We start from the raw sequence: 7135 nt of genomic DNA on the forward strand, positions 1-7135 counted from the left end.
ACGCTGACGCCGACGCCAAGGTGATGACAATAGGTCATAATTTTTTTTCAAAAAATAGATGAGCTAATAAATGAAAGCTTGTCAGATTTTTTTATTTTTTTTAGAAAATGGGTGTGGCGTGTACAACTCATCAAGGTGCATCTACATATGAAGTTTCAAAGTTGTAGGTGGAAGTACTTTGATTTTAGAGCCAATGTTAAGGTTTTAGCACGACCCGGACGGTGGACATCAGACGGCGGACGACAAGACGAGCTGGCTATGACAATACCTCGGAAAGGCCGAGCTAAAAATACTTGTAATGATAATCCAAATCATTTACCAAAGCTTTGCATATTGCCAAATAGATTATTAAAAAAAAAGTAAATTGATTACAACAGTTACACATTTACACAACTTGGTTATGACAATTTTTCTAATGCCATTTTTGCCCCACCTCTGATTTTAGTAGTAACTTAGTACTTATAACCCACTTAGACAAACAAAACTCGGTTAGTGTTAGTTCACTGAATGCTTTGTTATGATTTAAATACTGTTAAATCAGAAAAAAAAAACTTAACAACAAACAACAGTGCCTTGCTCTTGGAAAACTGGATTAATGATTGTGCATAAAGTGTAGTCAAGGATTAGGAACAACACTTTCCATTAATGATTGTGCATAAAGTGTAGTCCAGACTGGATTAATGATTGTGCATAAAGTGTAGTCCAGACTGGATTAATGATTGTGCATAAAGTGTAGTCCAGGATTAGGAACAACACTTTCCATTAATGATTGTGCATAAAGTGTAGTCCAGACTGGATTAATGATTGTGCATAAAGTGTAGTCCAGACTGGATTAATGATTGTGCATAAAGTGTAGTCCAGGATTAGGAACAACACTTTCCATTAATGATTGTGCATAAAGTGTAGTCCAGACTGGATTAATGATTGTGCATAAAGTGTAGTCCAGACTGGATTAATGATTGTGCATAAAGTGTAGTCCAGGATTAGGAACAACACTTTCCACTTTTATGAATTTTTTTGCTTAAAGGCAGTATCTTGTAATGAAAATCCAGTCTAGGCAAAAAGTGCTGTCACTGATTAGCTTGTGCTGACGGCACCGACTTATTTTGGATACTACTTTATGCACATGCATGAACCCCTGTTTTATATAGCGCTTATAAAATATTTACCCAAAGCAGTGTAGGAACTGACACTACAGTCTGCAATAGACGATGCTCCAACCGATGTAGTGGAATTCCCAGTAGGACAGGGAGTGCAGGTTGTTGTACTGATGCTGTATGACCCCTTGGCACACGGGTAGCAGGGCTGGTAACCAGTCGTTGATACAGAGCCCTGGGCGCAGGCAGCTAAGTGGGGTAGTAATATGTTAGTTACTTGAATATCAAAATAGTTAAAATACATTAGAAAGAAAGGTCTAAAGCATAGCAAAGCTAAGTTGATAGCTTCATACATCTTCAAAGGAATCAGAAAATAGATTCATACATATAAATAATTACATGTTATGTATGTTGAAAGCAGCACAGCAAACAACTTCAATATAATTATAATATAAAAGAAATAATGAAAATAACTTTAACTCTTTAATGGGTAAAGTAAGCATGTCTCTCCACTACACAATATTTGGAATCAATGAAAGATGAAAAAACATACAAAAAAGGGCAATAGGCTCAATATGCTCAGGTGAGCTTAAAAGTATTTCATTACCCCAATCCCCATGAAGACTTGCACAAGTGTTTATTTACCAATGCATTGACTGCTTGATGTGGTTCCGAGGTATCGGGTAGTCATTCCAGTAGGACAAGCAGTACAGATGCCCATGTTGATATCTCTGTAATAGCCTACTTGGCATTGTTCACACTTTGTGTCGGAATTAGCAACTGGACGCACACTCCCTGATGGGCATGGCACTGGAAACATTATGATTAAACTTTAATATCATTCTGTTGGTTAAAATATTATTAAATATAATTATTCATTTTATTACAAATCCAAGGCAAAATAATGAGCAAATATTTATTTTCAACAATACCATACTGCATACAGAAAAATAAATAAGACACAGCTATAAAAGTTATATTAAAACAAGAAATGTGTTTGTCAGAAACACTATGTCCCCTAATGCGCCTCTTTGATTTTTTTTGGATTTTTTTTTATCATTTGGAAGGTTCAGATAATTATCTCCCTTTCAAGCTTATTACTTCCCTTGGATTTGTTTTTTGACCTTTGAACTTGAAGGATGACCTTGACCTTTCACCACTCAAAATGTGCAGCTCCATGAGATACACATGCATGCAAAATATGAAGTTGCTATCTTCAATATTGCAAAAGTTATGGCAAAATAAATGTTTGGGCAAACAAACAAACAAACCAACGACAGGGCAAACACAATATGTCCCCCACTATAGTGGTGGGGGACATAAAAAGAAAAAACAAGTGTTTGGCAGTCAAAAACATATGCCCCCCAAACAGGGCTTTGACCTAGTGACCCCAATTTCAAAAGGGGTCACCTACTGTCCAAGGCCATTGCTCATGTGAAGTATCAAGCAAATTGGTCAATGGGTTGACAAGCTATTGATCGGAAACGATTTTCACACTTAGTGTGATAGTGACCTTGACCTTTGACCTAGTGACCCCAATTTCAATAGGGGTCATCTACTGTCCAAGGCCAATGCACATGTGAAGCATCAGGCCAATCGGTCGATTCGTTGACGAGTTGTTGATCGGAAATGATTTTCACACTTAATGTGATAGTGACCTTGATCTTTGACCTTGTAACCCCAATTTCAATAGGATCATCTATTGTCCAAGGCCAACGCACATGTTAAGTACCAGGCAAATCGATCTATTCGTTGACGAGTTGTTGATGGGAAATGATTTTCACACTTAGTGTGATAGTGACCTTGACCTTTGACCTAGTGACCCAAATTTCAATAGGATCATCTATTGTCCAAGGCCAACGCACATGTTAAGTACCAGGCAAATCGATCTATTCGTTGACGAGTTGTTGATGGGAAATGATTTTCACACTTCGTGTGATAGTGACCTTGACCTTTGACCTAGTGACCCAAATTTCAATTGGGGTCATCTACTGTCCAAGGCCAATGCACATGTGAAGTATCAAGTCAATCAGTCAATTTGTTGACGAGTTATTGATCAGAAACCACTTAGTGTGATAGTGACCTTGACCTTTGACCTCAATTTCAAAAGGGGTCATCTACTGTCCAAGGCCAATGCACATGTGAAGTATCGAGCCAATCGGACAATTCGTTGACGAGCCATGGATCGGAAACGAACTGGTCTATGGATAAGTCTACCAACAGACATCCAGCAAAACAATATATTCCTTCTTCTTCAAAGAGGGGCATAAAAACATATTGGTATTAACATTGACATTATCTTACAGCATTGTTTAAATTGTAAGTGACTTATACCTGGGAACATCATATAAATAAGATTGTTTATGTTCGTAATTGTCTTACTCAAAAGTTGACTGATATTGAGAATTCAGCACAGCAAACAAACCAAGTATATAAAGGTTGTTTGGTTAAATGCATAATTCAAAGAGAACAATAAATTGTGATACAAACAAATAAAATATCTTACCACAGGCAGACTCTGTTCGGAAGTAATTTTGACTGCATGTGTATATCCCAGGTGTGAGAGTCGCAGAATTGACTAAGTATGCCACTGGTGGGCAGATCACTCCTGTATTTAAAGTTGTTTCACGTGTGGTGAACCCTTCCAGTTTGTAATTACCAGAAATTATGAGATTCCGAATGCTGTCCTCACACTGCCTGAAGTATGTTGCGTTTGTTGAAAGCATGGTGTAGTAATATCTCATTCTCACCTAAAACAATACAAAATATATTGTGACATACTCACACCTTAAAAGGATTAAGGGAAATAACAAACTGAGCTTTGTCATTTATAACCATCTACATAGGGGAGGCGGGAAGGTAATTTGTAGGGTACAAGTGCCTTCCTTAGTAACTGACCCCTTAACTGATAAACATTATTTTGCATAGATCAATGGTATCTTCAGGGGAAATACATAGCAACACAATTCCTGAAATGTAACAAACTGATAAAATTGTGAATCAGAATAAGTTTAGAAAAAAACTAGAGCTTTGTCACAGACATGATGAATACCCCGACATGCCGCATTGACACAGAATATTTTGCATGTTGTCTTCACAAAAAACAGCGGACACCATGCTTAATGTTAAAAACGCACTAAGTGATCCCGTTACCTAGTTTTTGACCTACCATGACCTATGTTTGTACTTGGCCTAGACATCATCTAGATACAACTTCTGACCAAGTTTGGTGAAGCTGGGATGAAAACTACTTGAAATAGAGAGCGGACACTCTGCTCAATGTATAAAACGCACTATGTGACCCCATGACCTAGTTTTTGACCCGGCATGACCCATATTCAAACTTATCCTAGACATCATCTAGATACAACATCTGGCCAAGTTTGGTGAAGTTCAGATGAAAACCACTTTGAGAGCCGACACTTAATACGGACCGACCGACAGACAGACAGACAAGTTCACTCCTATATACCCCCTTAAACTTCGTTTGTGGGGGTATAATAATTAAAGAAGACACATTTCCACACTTACAATAAATGCTGATTAGAAGATTCATATTGAGATAGATAACTTTAATTGGTAAACCTGTACCACTTGGGGGGAGACCTACTTTATTGGTATTGGTTCCACCCCCTGTGATCAACCTCCCTGTTGTCTCATTTGGCAAGAACTGGAAAGTGAACAGTGTGTCATCTGGAATCTCATGGGTTGCCTTGCACACAACTGTAAACTGGCTACTCTGTGATGAAAAATCGCTACTTCTTGCTTTGAAGGTATCCACATACAACTGGTCACAAGTTGACGGGATGTTGGTTGTGCCATCCGATGTTTGATAATCATACTCCATATATCCAGTAAACACTGGACTAACAGTGTTTTGTGCTAAAGAGGGAAACAGAATAAATTGTAACAGAATACAAACACAAATATTTATTATTGAGCTGTGCTCTGTGAAAAGAGGGTTTAATGCATGTGCATAAGGTGTCATACAAGATTAGCCTGTGTAGTTCACACAAGCTAATCAGGGACAACGATCCTGCTTTTATGATATTTTCTTTTTAAAGAAAGTCTTTCTTAGCAAAAATCAAGTTTAGGTGGAAAGTGTCCTCCCTGATTAACCTGTGTACACTGCACAGGCTAATCTGGGATGACACTTAACACATATGCATTAAACCCCCTTTTCACAGAGCACAGCTCTTTTTAATGTCCAGGTGAGACTGTGAGATTTGTCGCTTTATACAAATGTTCTTAGCCAGCTTATTATGATGAGACAAATTATAATACTTCTATGTTGTTCACAAGGTTTCATTATAAACATATGAGAGAAACTGCCACGCCACTTTGAAAGCCATGTTTTTTAATTGACCAGAACAATTGTTGAACTTTGCTGAAACATGATTACTACAAATGTAATGAACATTGGACAAACCCCACATTTTGCTTATGTCTGAAAACTCGATTTATGTAGGACAGATTTAAATCAATACACGAGTCGTGTTCTGAGAAAACTGGGCATAATGCATGTGCGTAAAGTGTCGTCCCAGATTAGCCTGTGCAGTCCGCACAGGCTAATTAGGGACGACACTTTCCGTTTTTATGACATTTTTCGTTTCAGTGAAGTCTCTTCTTAGCAAAAATCCAATTTAGGTGGAAAGTGTCGTCCCTGATTAGCCTGTGCAGACTGCACAGGCTTATCTGGGACGACATTTTACGCACATGCATTATGCCCAGTTTTCTCAGAACATGACTCATATGGAGGTGCACATGTTCAAACATAACTTTATATTTTTGTGAAGTTTGAGCCCTGTAGCATCAACACTTTTTAGTGATATGTGTTATAAGTTAAAATAGGTGATTTTTTCTTAGATAAAGGGCCGTAATGCCGATTATGCAGAATATATCCTAACCAAAATATGGAGGTGCATAACGACAGATTCGTTAGGTGATAAGTAAGCAAAGTTAAACCTCTGTAGCAGCAAAAGGTTTTGAATAAAGGGCTACAAATTATCTAATTTAATTCTTTGTATAAAAAGGGGCCACAACTCAGGTTCTGTAAAAAAAAACAACACCAAACCATACTATGAAGCTGTGCAATGCTGGTTGATTCAGCCTTATAAAAGCAAGACTTATCAAGAAACCCCCAACATATGTGAACAAATGTAATTATTTCATATAAAAATAGTTCTGAACAGATGTTGATAAGCCTCACAGTTTTATTTTTGGAATACCCTTAGCATCAGACAGATAATCATTTATCTGTCATAAAAACATGTGTCTAATATAATTAAACAGTAGAATTGCCAGTAAGCTTTCTGTACTTTTGTCACAGCCCTATATGCTATCTTATTATGACTAAATATGGATAGAAATTTATTTGGTAAGTTCATTTCATTAACATTTTTATCATTTTCTAAAAACCTATTTTTCAACATTTAAGGAGAATTTTGGTTATTAAAATGTGCATTTAACTTGTTTAACCCAATCAAAAGTCAATTATTTAAATAGCACTGCTATGAAAAAGAAGTGCAAATTTGTAACTTAAAACCATCCTAACAAACAATAACAACAAAATACACTTACTTGCACTGACGCAGTTCATGACAGGAGTTCCAGTAAATGGTGAGCCAGTATTACAGCTAGTTGTGATCGAGTTGATTCTTGCATTGTTAGTGGTAATAGGGAAGGTGTAACCATTGTTGCAAGTGAGAGTGCAGTCAAAACCAGTGTTCAGTCCAGTTCTAGCAGTGCACGTTTTCTGACCATTTGAAATTTCGGGGCAGCGAGAAATAGGAGCAAATTGGTGCTGTCAAAACAAGTGGCAAAATAACATTGTCAGCCTAAACTGATGTCATTTGCATAAACAACTTTTAGTACAATATTTGAAATAATTTTACTTAGAAGCATAAGTTATTTTTTTTATACTAATTGTCACACATTATTTTATTCAACTTGTCCTGCAAATTGGCATGAAATCTTGCCACAGGTTCATTAACTTACAAAATTAAATAAATTCATAATATAATATATATGAAATGAAC

At 36.9% G+C, this 7135-nt stretch overlaps 1 protein-coding gene across 1 annotated transcript in view; it reads right to left on the bottom strand.

The window, feature by feature from the left end:
- The window catches only part of LOC127852603 (uncharacterized), an 87534-nt gene extending 80667 nt beyond the window's left edge, over positions 1 to 6867 (bottom strand). Inside the window, exons 1-5 of the mRNA XM_052386553.1 lie at positions 6678 to 6867; positions 4708 to 4979; positions 3604 to 3847; positions 1743 to 1907; positions 1170 to 1346 (exon numbers count right to left, since the gene is read on the bottom strand). Coding sequence (XP_052242513.1) covers positions 1170 to 1346; positions 1743 to 1907; positions 3604 to 3847; positions 4708 to 4979; positions 6678 to 6696 — 877 coding nt within the window. The 5' untranslated portion in view covers positions 6697 to 6867. The remainder of the gene's footprint in view (positions 1 to 1169; positions 1347 to 1742; positions 1908 to 3603; positions 3848 to 4707; positions 4980 to 6677) is intronic.
- Positions 6868 to 7135: the final 268 nt, after the last annotated feature.

Source organism: Dreissena polymorpha, chromosome 12 (assembly GCF_020536995.1).
Source record: "Dreissena polymorpha isolate Duluth1 chromosome 12, UMN_Dpol_1.0, whole genome shotgun sequence".
Classification (NCBI taxonomy): domain Eukaryota; kingdom Metazoa; phylum Mollusca; class Bivalvia; order Myida; family Dreissenidae; genus Dreissena; species Dreissena polymorpha.